Source organism: Pristiophorus japonicus, unplaced genomic scaffold (genome assembly GCF_044704955.1).
Source record: "Pristiophorus japonicus isolate sPriJap1 unplaced genomic scaffold, sPriJap1.hap1 HAP1_SCAFFOLD_556, whole genome shotgun sequence".
NCBI lineage: Eukaryota > Metazoa > Chordata > Chondrichthyes > Pristiophoridae > Pristiophorus > Pristiophorus japonicus.
Window position 1 is genome coordinate 260943 of NW_027254463.1, and position 14296 is coordinate 275238.

At 46.5% G+C, this 14296-nt stretch overlaps 2 protein-coding genes across 2 annotated transcripts in view; one reads left to right on the forward strand and one right to left on the reverse strand.

Moving 5' to 3' along the window:
- LOC139254504 (nuclear pore complex protein Nup85-like) overlaps positions 1-942 on the forward strand; it is a 30262-nt gene extending 29320 nt beyond the window's left edge. Inside the window, exon 12 of the mRNA XM_070873719.1 lies at positions 914-942. Within this exon, the coding sequence (XP_070729820.1) occupies positions 914-942 (29 nt within the window). The remainder of the gene's footprint in view (positions 1-913) is intronic.
- A 455-nt stretch (positions 943-1397) lies between these two features.
- On the reverse strand, positions 1398-14015 carry LOC139254505 (nuclear pore complex protein Nup85-like). Its single transcript, XM_070873720.1, has 3 exons — positions 13799-14015; positions 12443-12533; positions 1398-1561 (listed from the first exon to the last, which is right to left on the reverse strand). The coding sequence occupies exons 1-3, from the start codon at positions 13835-13837 to the stop codon at positions 1398-1400; spliced, it is 294 nt and encodes a 97-aa protein (XP_070729821.1). The 5' UTR covers positions 13838-14015.
- Between the last annotated feature and the right edge of the window lie 281 nt (positions 14016-14296).

The following is a 14296-nucleotide window of genomic DNA, read 5'->3' on the forward strand; positions in this document are numbered from 1 at the left end:
GGAAGAGAGAGGGGGGGAGAAGAGGAGAGGGGGGGATGAAGAGAGAGGGGGGGAAGAGAGAGGGGGGGAAGAGAGAGGGGGGGAAGAGAGAGGGGGGGAAGAGAGGGGGGGGAAGAGAGGGGGGAAGATAGAGGGGGGGAAGATAGAGGGGGGGAAGAGAGGAAGAGGGGGGAGAGAGAGGGGGGAGAGAGAGAGAGGGGGGGAAGAGAGAGAGAGGGGGGAAAAGAGAGAGAGGGGGGAAGAGAGAGAGAGGGGGAAGAGAGAGAGAGGGGGAAGAGAGAAGAGGGGGGGAAGAGAGAGAGAGGGGGGGAAGAGAGAGGGGGGGGAAGAGAGAGGAGAAGAGAGGGGGGGGAAGAGAGAGGGGGGAAGAGAGAGGGGGGGGAAGGAGAGGGGGGGGGGAAGAGAGAGGGGGGGAAGAGAGAGGGGGGAAGAGAGGGGGGAGGCGAGGGGGGAGAGAGAGGGGGGAAGAGAGAGGGGGGCGAGGGAGGGGGGGAGAGAGAGAGAGGGCGAGAGAGAGAGGGGGGGGGGGAGAGACAGAGAGAGGGGAGGGGGGGGGGGAGAGACAGAGAGAGGGGGAGGCACAGTACCTTTCTCCAGGAAACACCACATGCCATATCCCGCCATTCAGACAACATTCCCATTATCCCTACTCTCGTCTCTTATTTCCCAAACAATTTCCAACACGTCACAAGGTTACCTCCAATTCCATGCGCTTTCAGTTTTGCCAATAATCTCCTGTGCAGAACTTTATCAAATGGCATTTGGAAGTCGATAGAGATAACATCCATAGATGATGGATTTATCCATAGATGCCTATGATGAGACACCCCCCATTAGTGACCTGCTCAAAAAATTCAACTCAATTAATCAGACATCATTTACCCTTCATAAATCACTTTGTCTGTAATGACAGGTAACTTCCCCAAAGAGACAGGTCTGTAGTTAGCTGGCTTCTCTCTTACACCTTTCTTAAACAATGGAGAACCATGTGCGATGTTGCAATTGTTTATCCCTAATGCTACATGTGTGTGTGTATCGGACTGGTTTGGGCGACAGTTCTCACCGTGCCCACATACCCTCATTGTTCATCCCTCATCTCTTTATATCAGGTGGTTCATTATTCCTGCCCATGAGCTGGTGTGTCCAGACAATGGGCCTCGGCACCTCACAAACTTGCCCACAGATAGTCATTACACTTCATAATGTGTTATAAGAGAAGCACGATAAAAGTGCTGTATCAACGCAAATATGTCTTTCTATAACCCCCGGCCCCACACTGCACCGAGGGGAAGAGGTATTGCCACCTAATTGCTATCAATTTGTTGGAAAGTGTGAACTATCTAAAGATAGCACAACACAAGTGTCAGAGGGAAAGAGATCTGGAAGCCAGTTCCTACTCACTCCATTTTTCGGCCCCTGCAATCCTGCTGGGCTTTCTGAAGCGTCATGAAGATGCCGTGTGACTCGTTGAACAGTTTGGACAGAATCGGCGAGTAAACATCCTTATCTTTGCAGACAACTTGAATATAGGCCATCGGCGAGGAGCGGTCAGGGGGTGTGTCTGGGGTTTGAACAGAAAGAAGGGTAGGAAATTCCACACAGCACAACTGCACACAGCCACCATCACACCCAGTAATGCTTTTCATTTATATTTCATTCGTCAGAACAAGCACAAGTTGCTCTCACAAGGTGCAAGTGGGTGAAACCACAACCTCCCACAGCCCACAGGACAAGGTCCAAAATTCAATTCCTAGTCCGCGTTGTTAGATCATCCAAACCAGGGAAGCAATTAACAGCATAGGAGGAGGTCATTCAGCCCATCCTGTCTGTCACAGCTCTTTGCTAAAGCAATCCCAAACTAATCCTACTGCCCCGCTCTCTCCCCATAGCCCTGTACTAATCCCAAACTAATCCCACCGCCCTGCTCTCTCCCCATAGCGTGCATCATAGGAACATAGGAACAAGAGTAGGCCTTTAGCACCTCGAGTTTGTTCTGCCATTCAATGGCTAATCTGCGACCTAACTCCATATACCCACATTTGGCCTATATCCCTTAATACCTTTGTTTAACAAAAATCTATCAATCTCAGATTTTAAATTAATTGACCCAGCATCAATTTCCGTTTGCGGAAGAGAGTTCCAAACCTCTCCCACCCTGTGTGTGTAGAAGTGTTTTCTAATTTCACTCCCGAAAGGTCTGGCTCTAAAATTTATGCTCCTAGTCTTAGACTCCCCAACCAGCGGGAATAGTTTCTCTTTAAATACCAATCTGTTCCCCTTAATATCCTGAAAAATTTGGATAAACTCTGGGGAATACAACCCTAGTTTGTGTGATCTCTCCTAATTTAACCCTTGAAGTCCAGGTATCAGTCTGGTAAATCCACGCTGCACTCCCTCCAAGACCAATATACCCTCCCTAAGGTGTGGTGCCCACAACTGCTCACAGTGCTCCAGGTGTGGGCTAACCAGGGCTTTGTACAGCTGCAGCGTAACTTCTACCCCCTTGTATTCTAGTCCTCAAGATATAAAGGCCAGCATTCTATTAACCCTTTTGATTATTTTCTGTACCTGTCCATGACATTTTAATGATCTGTGTATCTGGACCCCAAGTCTCTTTGGACCCCCACTGTTTTTAGCTTTTCACCATTCAGAAAGTACCCTGTTCTCTCCTTTTTAGGTCCAAAGTGGATGACCTCCCATTTGTCTACACTGAAACCCATTTGCCACAGTTTTGCCCAGTCACTGAATCTGTCGATGTCCTGGTTTCATTTTATGCTTCCATCTACACTGCCGCCAATTTTGGGTCATCGGCAAATTTGGATATGTGGCTTTCTATCCCATCATCGTTAATAAATACAGTGAATAACTGAGGCCCCAACACAGATCCCTGCGGGACACCACTACTCACATCCTGACAATTAGAGTACCTGCCCATTATCCCTACTCTCGGTCTCCTGCCACTCAGCCCATTTCCTAACCAGCTCAGTAATCTGCCTTCCATTCCATGGGCTTCTACATTAGTTAGAGGCTGAGAGCTACGTGGACAGCACATTTCAGGAGGTGGTCACCCCACAGCTTAAAAGTGTGCAGGTAGAGGGAAAGTGGGTGAACACCAGATGGAGGAAGAACGCTAGGCAAGTAGTGCAGGAGTCCCCCCGTGAGTCCATCTCGCTTTCCAACCGATAATTCTCTTCTGAGCACTGGTGAGGACGATGGCGCCTCTGGGGAGTGCAGCCAAAGCCAAGTCCAAAGCACCACGGATGGCTCAGTTGCACAGGGGGGAGGGACAAAGAATAAAAGAGCTGCAGTGGTAGAGGATTCAATAGTTAGGGGAATAGAGAGGTGTTTCTGTGGCCGCAGACGTGACTCCAGGATGATATGGTGCCTTCCTGGTGCCGGGGTCAAGGATGTCACAGAGCGGACGGAGGATAGTATGTGGGGGGGGGGGGAGAGGGGAGGGGAAGGGGGGAAAGAGGGTAAATAGCTAGAGGTCGTGGTCCACATCGGGATCAATGACATAGGACATAGGTAGAAAGAGGGATGAGGTCCTGCAGGCAGAATTTAGGAAGTTAAGAGAAAAAGGTAGTAATCTCCAAGTTACTACCAGTGTCACGTGCTAATGAGTATAAGAATAGAAGGATAGAGAGGATGAACGCGTGGCTGGAGAGTGGTGTCGAAGGGAGGGCTTTAAATTCCTGAGGTGTTGGGGCCGTTCTGGGGGAGATGGGACCTGTACAAACCGGACGGGTTGCACTACAACAGTGCCGGGACCAATATCCTTGCGGGGAGATTTGCTAGTGCTGTTGGGGAGTGTTTAAACTAGCTTGGCAGGGGAATGGGAACCTGAGAACAGGAGAAGTAAAGCAGAAATTAGAAAACAAGAATGTAGAAAGTGAATATGTAAGACAGAGGAAACAGGGTTTAGTATGTAGTAAGCAAGGAGGTCTTCCTGTGCTGAATGGTATATACTTTAATGCAAGGAGTATAGTGACTAAGGCGGATGGAGCTAAGAGCACAGGTAGACACTTGGGAGTATGACATTATAGCCATTACAGAGACATGGCTGTAAGAGGGGCAGGTTTGGCAGATCAATATTCCTGGCGACAGGATTTTTGGACAAGATAGCGAGGGGGGTAAAAAGGGAGGGGGGGGGGTCGAGGTACTGATTAAAGAAACTATTACAGCGGTGAGGAGGGATGATATGTTAGAGGGATCATTAAATGAGGCCATATGGGTCGAACTGAAAAATAAAAAGGGGTGATCACACTGCTGGGCATGTATTATAGATCCCCAAACAGTGGGAGGGAGATAGAGGAGCAAATATGTCGGCAAATTTCTGTGAAGTCCAAAAACATAGGGCAGTAATAGTAGGGGATTTTAACTATCCAAATATTGATTGGGACAAATATAGTGTGAAGCGTATAGAGGGTGCGGAATTCTTAAAATGCATTCAAGAGAACTTTTTTAGTCAGTATGTAACAAGCCCAACACGGGAGGGGGCGGTTCTGGATTTAGTTTTGGGGAATGAAGCTGGGCAGGGGGAAGGGGTTTTACTGGGAGAGCACTTGGGTGCCAGTGACCATAATTCAGTCAGATTCAAGGTAGTTATGGATAAGGACACGGACAGACCAGGAATAAAAGTCCCAAATTGGGGAAAAGCTAACTTTGCTAAGTTAGAAGTGATTTGGCCACAGTGGCCTGGAAACAGCTACTTGTGGGTAAATCCGTGTCGGAGCAGTGGGAGGCATTCAAGGAGGAGATCCGGAAGGCTCAGGCCAAACATGTGTCCTTAAAGAAAAAGGGTGGGAATAACAATTCTAGAGCCCCCTGGATGTCTAGGGACCTAAAGGGGAGGATAACGAAAAAAAGGGAAGCTTATGTCATATACCGACAGCTAACTACTGTAGAATCATTGGAGGAATATAGAAAGTTCAGAGATAAAATTAAAAAGGATATTAGGAATGCTAAGAGAGAGCATGAACAATTCTTGGCAAGTAAAATTAAGGAAAACCCAAAGATGTTCAATCAATATATTAAGAGTAAGAGGATAACTAAAGAAAGGGTAGGGCCTATTAGAGACCATGAGGCTAATCTGTGTGTGGAGGCAGAAGATGTTGGTATGGTTCTTAATGAATACTTTGCGTCTGTTTTCACAAAGGAAAGGGGCAATGCAGATACTGCTATCGAGGAGGAGTGTGAAATTCTGGTTGAAATAAACATAGTGAGAGAGGAAGTATTAAGGGGTTTAGCAGTTTTGAAAGTAGCTAAGTCCCCAGGCCCGGATGAAATGCATCCCAGGCTGTTGAGCAAAACAAAAGAGGAAATAGCAGAGGCCTTGACCATCATTTTCCCGTCCTCTTTGGATTTGGGCATGGTGCCGGAGGATTGGAGGACTGCTAATGTAGTACCTTTGTTTAAGAAGTGTGAAAAGGAGAGGCCGAGTAATTATAGGTCTGTCAGCCTAACTTCAGTTGTGGGAAAATGACTGGGAAAAATCCTGAAAGACAGGATAAATCTGCATTTGGAAAGGCAAGGATTAATTAGGGACAGTCAGCAGATTTGTTAAGGGAAGATCGTGTTTGACGAACCTGATTGAATTTTTCGAGGAGGTAACCAGGAGGGTCGACAAGGGTAGTGCGTACGATGTAGTATATATGGACTTTAGCAAAGCTTTTGATAGTCCCACATGGCAGACTGGTCACGAAGGTAAAAGCCCATGGGATACAGGGCAAAGTGGCAAGTTGGATCCAAAATTGGCTTGGAGGCAGGAAGCAAAGGGTAATGGTTGATGGATGTTTCCAGTGGGGTTCCGCAGGGCTCAGTGCTGGGTTCCTTACTTTTTGTGGCATACATCAATGATCTAGATTTGAATATAGGGGGTATGATTAAGTTTGCAGATGACACTAAAATTGGCTGTGTGGTTGATAATGAAGAGGAAAGTCATAGATTGCAGGAGGATATCAATCTACTGGTCAGGTGGGCAGAGCAGTGGCAAATGGAATTTAATTCGGAGAAGTGTGAGGTAATGCACTTGGGGAGGGCTAATAAGGAAAGGGTATACACATTAAACAATAGGTCACTTCGAAGTTAGATGAACAAAGGGACCTTGGAGTGCTTGTCCACAGAACTCTTTTGGGAGGAAACTAAAACATTAATCCTTAAATCGTGTCCCCCCGATCTGGGGGGCACACCAAACATTTACAAGGCCCTTTTTTGTGGGTTTTTTTGTGTTTTTTTGTGGTTTTTTTTTAAGTTTTTTTGGGCACTAAAATCATATATTTATTTTTTTCAACAAGTGCCCCCTATAAAAGGGGAGGGGGACACTAAAAACACCGGCAATTAAAACAAATTAAACTTTAAAACATAAAATCAAATTAAAATTTGGTTGCCGGGCGTGATGATGCATTCCAGTCCCTCCGGTGCCCACCTCTCGCGGAAGTCCGCGAGCGTACCGGTGGAAGCTTGTCCACAGATCCCTGAAAGTAGCAAGCCAGGTGGATAAGGTGGTTAAGAAGGCATTCGGAATGCTTTCCTTTATTGGCCGAGGCATAGAATACAAGTGTAGGGAGGTTACGCTTAAATTGTATAATACTCTAGTTAGGCCACAAGCTGGAATGCTGCGTGCAGTTCTGGTCGCTGTATTATAGGAAGGACGTGATTGCACTAGAGAGGGTGCAGAGGAGATTTACGAGGATGCTGCCGGGAGAATCTTAGCTATGAGGACAGATTAGATAGGTTGGGTTTGTTCTCCTTGGAACAGAGGAGGCCGCGAGGAGACCTCATTGAGGTGTATAACATTTTGAGGGGCCTGGATATAGTGGATAGCAAAGGTCTATTTCCTTTGGTGAAGGGGTCAATTACGAGGGGGCATGGTTTTAAGGTGGTTGGTGGAAGGTTTAGAGGTGATTTGAGGGGAAGCTTCTTCACGCAGAGGGTTGTGAGGGTCTGGAACTCACTGCCTAGAAAGAAACCCTCACCACAATTAAAAGGAGCTTGGATGGACACTTGAAATACCGTAACCTGCAGAGTTACGGACCTAGAGCTGGTAATTGGGATTAGACTGGATGACCTTTTGTTGGACAGCGCAGATATAATGGTAAGTACTTCAGGGAATTTAATACAACCAGGGTGATCTCCTGGACTAGTTTTGATCGTTTGGATGGGTCAGAGGGGAATTTTCCCAGATTTTTTCCCCCTGGGTTTTTATCTGTTTTTGCCTCTCCCAGGAGATCACATGACTCCAGTTGGGGTGGAGTGTAGAATGTTTCAGTGTAAGGGGTGTTGCAGTTGTGTGGGGCGGACTGGTTGGGCTGGATGCTCTTTACCTTTCCGTCATTGTTCATTGTTCATAGGTTTATATGTAACCTTCAGGGCTGCTGACCGAGGGCCATGCAACTCTTTGTCGGCCGGCACAAACACGATGGGCCAAGATGGCCTCCTTCTGCGCTGTAAATTTCTATGTTTCTATGTTAACAGTCTTTTGAGGGATTTCCATCAAATGCCTTATGGAAGTCCATATAAATAAGATCCATACACATTCCCCTGTTCACTACTTCAGCCACCTCCTCAAAAAATTCAATCATATTTGTCAGGCACCTTTCACAAATCCGTGCTGGCTCTCTCTGATCAGCTGAAAATTCGAGGTATTCAGTCACTCTATCCTTAATTATAGACTCTAGCAATTTCTCGATAACAGATGTTAGGCTAACCGGTCTATAATTCCCTGGTTTCCCCCTCTCGTCATTCTTAAATAGCGGGTGCAGGACATTCTGAAAAGGGAGGGTGAACAGCCAGTTGTCGTGGTGCATATAGGTACCAACGATATAGGTAAAAAAAACAGGATGAGGTCCTACGAGACGAATTTAGGGAGCTAGGAGCTAAATTAAAAAGTAGGACCTCAAAAGTTCTAATCTCAAGATTGCTACCAGTGCCACGTGCTAGTCAGAGTAGGAATTGCAGGATAGCTCAGATAAATACGTGGCTTGAGCAGTGGTGCAAAAGGGAGGGATTCAAATTCCTCAGACATTGGAGCCGGTTCTGGAGGTGGTGGGACCAGTACAAACTGGACGGTCTGCACCTGGGCAGGACTGGAACCAATGTCCTAGGAGGAGTGTTTGTTAGTGTTGTTGGGGAGGAGTTAAACTAACATGGCAGGGGGATGGGAACCTATGCAGGGAGACAGAGGGAAATAAAATGGAGGCAGAAGCAAAAGATAGAAAGGAGAATAGTAAAAGTGGAGGGCAGAGAAACCCAAGTTAAAAAACAAAAAGGGCCACATTACACCAAAATTCTAAAAAGACAAGCCTGAAGGCTCTGTGCCTCAATGCGAGGAGTATTCGGAATAAGGTGGACGAATTAACTGCGCAGACAACGGGTATGATGTAATTGGCATCACGGAGACATGGCTCCAGGGTGACCAAGGCTGGGAATTCAACATCCAGGGGTATTCAACATTTAGGAAGGATAGGCAGAGAGGAAAAGGAGGCAGGGTGGCGTTGCTGGTTAAAGAGAAAATTTATGCAATAGTAAGAAGGGACATTAGCCTGGACGATGTAGAATCGGTATGGGTGGAGCTGCGGAATACCAAAGGGCAGAAAACGCTAGTGGGAGTTGTGTACAGACCACCAAACAGTAGTAGTGAGGTTGGGGACAGCATCAAACAAGAAATAAGGGATGTGTGCAATAAAGGTACAGCAGTTATCATGGGCGACTTTAATCTACATATAGATTGGGCTAACCAAACTGGTAGCAATGCGGTGGACGAGGATTTCCTGGAGTGTATTAGGGATGGTTTTCTAGACCAATATGTCGAGGAACCAACTAGAGAGCTGGCCATCCTAGACTGGGTATTGTGTAATGAGAAGGGACTAATTAGCAATCTTGTTGTGCGAGGCCCCTTGGGGAAGAGTGACCATAATATGGTAGAATTCTTTATTAAGATGGAGAGTGACACAGTTAATTCGGAAACTAGGGTCCTGAACTTAAGGAAAGGTAACTTCGATGGTATGAGGCGTGAATTGGCTAGAATAGACTGGCAAAGGATACTTAAAGGGTTGACGGTGGATAAGCAATGGCAAACATTTAAAGATCACATGGATGGACTTCAGCAATTGTACATCCCTGTCTGGAGTAAAAATAAAACGGGGAAGGTAGCTCAACCGTGGCTAACAAGGGAAATTAAGGATAGTGTTAAAACCAAGGAAGAGGCATATAAATTGTCTAGAAAAAGCAACAAACCTAAGGACTGGGAGAAATTTAGAATTCAACAGAGGAGGACTAAGGGTTTAATTAAGAGGGGGCAAATAGAGTACGAGAGGAAGCTTGCTGGGAACATAAAAACTGATTTCACATATTTATAGAAACTTTGGCAGAGAAAAAGATTAGTGAAGACAAACGTAGGTCCCTTGCAGTCGGATTCAGGTGATTTATAATGGGGAACAAAGAAATGGCAGACTAATTGAACAAATACTTCGGTTCTGTCTTCACGAAGACAGAATAACCTTCCGAATGTACTAGGGGGACAGTGGGTCTAGTGAGAAGGAGGAACTGAAGGATATCCTTATTAGGCAGGAAATTGTGTTAGGGAAATTGATGGGATTGCAGGCCGATAAATCCCCAGGGCCTGATAGTCTGCATCCCAGAGTATTTAAGGAAGTGGCCCTAGAAATAGTGGATGCATTGGTGATCATTTTCCAACAGTGTATTGACTCTGGATCAGTTCCTATGGACTGGAGGGTAGCTAATGTAACACCACTTTTTAAAAAGGGAGGGAGAGAGAAAACGGGTAATTATAAACCGGTTAGCCTGACATCAGTAGTGGGGAAAATGTTGGAATCAATGATTAAGGATGAAATAGCAGCGCATTTGGAAAGCAGTGACAGGATCGGTCCAAGTCAGCATGGATTTATGAAAGGGAAATCATGCTTGACGAATCTTCTGGAATTTTTTGAGGTAGTAACTAGCAGAGTGGACAAGGGAGAACCAGTGGATGTGGAGTATTTGGACTTTCAAAAGGCTTTTGACAAGGTCCCGCATAAGAGATTGGTGTGCAAAATCAAAGCACATGGTATTGGGGGTAATGTACTAATGTGGATAGAGAACTGGTTGGCAGACAGGAAGCAGAGACTCGGGATAAACGGGTCCTTTTCAGAATGGAAGGCAGTGACTAGTGGAATGCCGCAGGGTTCAGTGCTGGGACCCCAGCTCTTTACAATATATATTAACGATTTAGATGAAGGAATTGAGTGTAATATCTCCAAGTTTGCAGATGACACTAAACTAGGTAGCGGTGTGAGCTGTGAGGAGGACGCTAAGAGGCTGCAGGGTGACTTGGACAGATTAGGTGAGTGGGCAAATGCATGACAGATGCAGTATAACGTGGATAAATGTGAGGTTATCCATTTTGGGGGCAAAAACACGAAGGCAGATTATTACCTGAATGGCGGCAGATTAGGAAAAGGGGAGGTGCAACGAGACCTGGGTGTCATGGTTCATCAGTCATTGAAAGTTGGCATGCAGGTACAGCAGGCGGTGAAGAAGGCAAATGGTATGTTGGCCTTCATAGCTAGGAGATTTGAGTATAGGAGCAGGGAGGTCTTACTGCAGTTGTACAGGGCCTTAGTGAGGCCTCACCTGGAATATTGTGTTCAGTTTTGGTCTCCTAATCTGAGGAAGGACGTTCTTGCTATCGAGGGAGTGCAGCAAAGGTTCACCAGACTGATTCCAGGGATGGCTGGACTGTCATATGAGGAGAGACTGGATCAACTGGGCCTTTATTCGCTGGAGTTTAGAAGAATGAGAGGGGATCTCATAGAAACGTATAAGATTCTGACGGGACTGGTCAGGTTAGATGTGGGAAGAATGTTCCCGATGTTGGGGAAGTCCAGAACCAGGGGATATAGTCTTAGGATAAGGGATAGGCCATTTAGGTGAGGTGAGGAGAAACTTCTTCACTCAGAGAGTTGTTAAACTGTGGAATTCCCTGTCGCAGAGAGTTGTTGATGCCAGTTCATTGGATATATTCAAGAGGGAGTTAGATATGGCCCTTACGGCTAAGGGGATCAGTGGGTATGGAGAGAAAGCAAGAAAGGGGTACTGAGGGAATGATCAGCCATGATCTTATTGAATAGCAGTGAAGGGCCGAATGGCCTACTCCTGAACCTATTTTCTATGTTTCTATGAATGACATGTATAATTTCCCAATCTAAAGGAACAGTTCCTGAATCGAGAGAACTTTGGAAGATTATAGTTGGGGCATCTGCAGTGTGCTCACCTACTTCCTTTAAAACCCTGGGATGGAAACCGTCTGATCCTGAGGATTTGTCACTCTAATGCCATTATTTTCTTCATGACTGTTATTTTACTTACGTTAATTGTATTGCATCTCTATCCCTGATTCAATATTGGCTTCTTGGGATTTCCAATACTAATCCCACTGCCTCATACTCTCCGCATAGCTGTGTCTTCCTCTTGAAATGTTTGAACAATTTTCCAATGGCATCTGTCCCAGCCACTCCCTGTATAAAGCATTCCACAGTCTAACAACCTTCAAGTCTGAGCCTCTCTCTTCACTATGATAGATTTAAATTGATGCCCCTTTGTCACTAACTTTCCAAGCAGAGGAAATAATAGCCCCAGTATCTATAGTCTCATAACAGTAGTTCCCCATCTCTCGGTTGTAATGGCCTTTCTGAACTGGGCGCCGAAAAACTGCACAGTACAGTACTTTACCAGTGAGGTCCACGCCCTGAACATTAATCCGTCTTTTGTGGAACAGGGATGATGGACCTGGGTGCTTCCTGCATTTTCCATTACTGTTTCCATTTGTTTTCTTCTGATTCATGAGCTCAATGAAATAGGTGATTCAGGAAGAGATTCTCATGTCAATTAAGAGGAAAAATATAAAAAGGATATCGGGAAATGGGATTGGAGTCAATAGTGCCAGGGCAGAATCATTGAATGATACAGTACAGAAGCAGGCCAGTCGGCCCATCGTGTCTGTGTCGGCTCCTTGGGAGCTGTCCAATTAATCCCACTCCTCGGCTCTTTCCCCATAGTCCTCTAATTGTTTCCTTTCAAGTATTTTTCCAATACCCCTTTTGAAAGTTATTATTGAATCTGCTCCCACCGCCCTTTCAGGCAGCACGTTCCCAATCACAACAATTCGCTGCGTAATGTTTATCCCTCATGTCACTGCTGGTTCTTTTGTCAATCACCATAAACCTGTATCCTCTGGTTACCGGCCCTTCTTACCATTGGAATCTGTTTCTCCTTATTTACTCGATTACTTGTACGAGAGTGCGAGAGCAGAATTGTCTCTTTCTATGCTTTAAAATCAAATTCCAAGGATTGTCAGGTTAAAGTGATTGGGACAAAACACTGAAATAGTCAGCAGAGAGGAGCAATTTCTCATTATGTATAAAACATCAGTACATCACATTACCTGTCGGTGTGTGCTTTGTTGGGTAGACAACAATTTGCGTAGGACCCCATTCAAACCCAAGGGATTCGTCAGGATGCACTCCCGGAATATTCTGAAAAAAGAGAGAAAAACCAAAGGATTTCATTGGAACTCCTCAGTTGAAGAAGTATTTTAGCTTCCCTCACAGGGAGTGCTGCACTGTCGGAGGTGCCATCTTTCGGATGAGAGGGTAAACCTGCTCTCTCAGGTGGCCGTAAAAGACCTCAGGGCACTATTGAAAGAAGACCGGGCGAGTTCTCTGCAATATTCTGGCCAATATTTACTCAACCAACATCACTAAAAACAGATTATCTGGTTATGCTGTTTGTGGGAGCTTGCTGTGCGCAAATTGGCTGCCACATTTCCTACATTACAACATCAACTACACTTCAAAAAGAAAGAAAGACATGCTTTTATACAGTGCATTTCACGACCTTAGGACATCATAAAGTACTGTTGAAGTGTAGTCACTGTTATAATGCCGGGAAAAAATAACTCATTGGCTGCAACACATTTTGGGAATCCCGAGGTGCTGGATAAATATTTCAGATGAGACGTTAAACCGAGGCCCTGTCTGCTCTTTCAAGTGGACGTAAAAGATCCCATGGTACTATTTTGAAGAAGAGCAGGGGAGTTCTTCCGGTGTCCTGGCCAATATTTATCCCTCAATCAACATCACTAAAACAGATTATCTGGTCATTATCACATTGCTGTTTGTGAGAGCTGGCTAGGGTGCACTTGTAAAATTTATGATTTTATTGTCCAAAAAAAAAAATCACAAAAATAAACAAAAAAAGGCAGTTGAAAAATGTTTGGAGTGTCCCCCAGATTGGGGGGCACTTGACTTAACTGGTTAATTTTGTCTATCAAAAGAGTTGTGAGAGATGGCTATGCGCAGATTGGCTGCTGTCTCTCCAAAAGTACTTCATTGGCTGTGAGCACAGAGACATGTCCGGTGGTCGTGAATGGTGCTATATAAATGCAAGTCTCCTTCCAGTGCTGTGGGAGTGGAGCGGAGCCAGGCTAGGGTTTTCATAGGGACAAGGCACCCATGTGGGCTGTACCTCTGGTGCCAGTCCAGGCAATGGTGCTGTCCACATATTGGGCTACACGGGAGGCATGGCTCGGGAGCAGGGCCCCGAACCAAGGACCAATTACAGCCGCTGGGTAAATGCTCCACTGATAGTAACAGGGCCCTCTCTCCCCCTCCCTCGGGCTTTCTCCCCTCTGCCCCCACACATCCCGAACACAGTCAGTCTCAGTCTCTCTCTCCCTCCCTCCCTCCCTCCCTCCTTGACCGTGGACACAGGCCCTCACTCTCCCCCCTCACTCACTGACCGTGGGCACAGGCTCATGCTCGCTGTCCAGATCCTCCATCCCGCTCCGCTCCCCAAGGACCCCTCACTCCGGGCGGCTTCGCAACTGCCTGATGACTGGGGGATCGCGGATTGGGCTCCCGGGCTCCGGCTCCGGCCTCTCCCGGCTCGGGGGCTCGGGGGCTCGGGGTCTCTCGGGCCGCTGTCCCGACGGCTGCTGGCCCAACTTAAACGTCATCAGGCGGCGACAAGTAAAGGAAAGCCCGCCGCAGGCGGCGGGAAATCGGGCCCGGGTTTGTTAATTCACAGACCCCCCTCCCACAAACATCCTCTAATTCCCCCCACCCCATCCCCCTAACCCTCCACCCCACACCAACCAAAAAAAAACTCCAACAACCCCCTAACCCCACCTCCCCCCGACAGCATGGATTTATGAAGGGAAAGTCATGTTTGACAAATTTGCTGGAATTCTTTGAGGATGTAACGAACAGGGTGGATAAAGGGGAACCAGTGGATGTGG

Bases quoted from the DNA above. Each gene is read 5' to 3' on its own strand.
- LOC139254505 (XM_070873720.1), bottom strand. From the start codon at position 13,837: ATGGAGGATCTGGACAGCGAGCATGAGCCTGTGCCCACG. The intron at 12,534-13,798 runs GTCAGTGAGTGA...CTCTTTTTTCAG, and splicing joins AGCATGAGCCTGTGCCCACG to AATATTCCGGGAGTGCATCC. The intron at 1,562-12,442 runs GTAATGTGATGT...TTCAAACCCCAG, and splicing joins AACAAAGCACACACCGACAG to ACACACCCCCTGACCGCTCC.